Here is an 845-nt window from a genome sequence, read left to right as displayed (position 1 = left end):
TATAAACGGTGAGGAGGTTCAACTGACAGGGACTGTGGGATCACGGGCTTTCATGGCCCCGGAAGTCATCAAGTGTCCCACTTACTACGGCCCACCCATTGATTTGTGGTCGAGCGGAGTCGTCTTCTTCAACCTGACGACGAAAGGCAGACCGTGGGAACAAGCCGCACCTGTAGACAAGATCTACAAAATGTGGCACGATAAAAATGAGGAACTGAACACACTGATACCTTGGTGTTGGCTGAGCGAGTCTTGCCGAAGTGTTGTGGACATCCTCTTGGAACCAGATCCCCAGAAGCGTCTATCCGGTTGGAAGAAACACCGTCAGGGTTGAATAAACTCCATTGCGAGCCCTTACATCTTGCCAATCCATGAAAGAATGCATATTGAGTCAATTACTATATAAGAAAATGCACTGTGTTCTCTTGCCACGAAGTGTAGTATTCCGGTTTATGAGTGGGACAAACCTAAAGAAAAAAAAAAGGTGTGTGTGTGTGTGTGTGTCACTTTTCGGTTTATTATGACCTTCATCGTGCTATTCTATTCTCCTCTCCTATAGACCACTGGACCACCCGTGACCCGTTGGGTCAAATTAAATCTTAAATGGCTCCTCTTTTTGAAGCAGGTTACTATTAGCTTAAGACTTACCAGTTGTATGCGGTCCTCGTGCTCTCTCGAAGGAAAGTAAACTGGATACAGGCGTTCTCAAGAAATTAAATAAGGAGAGCCTCCTTGATTATGCTTTTGTTATGTCACGTCTCGTCATCCCACTCCCAATCCCACTCCCACTCATTACCATTATCATTCAGGGAGTCCCATGGGACTTGAGCGAGTAACAACGTTTA

At 45.8% G+C, this 845-nt stretch overlaps 1 protein-coding gene across 1 annotated transcript in view; it reads left to right on the top strand.

The window, feature by feature from the left end:
- The window catches only part of LOC143023759 (serine/threonine-protein kinase Chk1-like), a 1,035-nt gene extending 701 nt beyond the window's left edge, over positions 1-334 (top strand). The window contains exon 1 of the mRNA XM_076182371.1: positions 1-334. This exon is cut by the window's left edge and continues 701 nt beyond it. Within this exon, the coding sequence (XP_076038486.1) occupies positions 1-334 (334 nt within the window).
- Positions 335-845: the final 511 nt, after the last annotated feature.

Source organism: Oratosquilla oratoria, unplaced genomic scaffold, assembly GCF_046742065.1.
Source record: "Oratosquilla oratoria isolate Oo_2021 unplaced genomic scaffold, ASM4674206v1 SCAFFOLD58, whole genome shotgun sequence".
In the NCBI taxonomy this organism is placed as follows: Eukaryota; Metazoa; Arthropoda; class Malacostraca; order Stomatopoda; family Squillidae; genus Oratosquilla; species Oratosquilla oratoria.
This window is presented reverse-complemented; position numbering and strand designations above follow the sequence as displayed.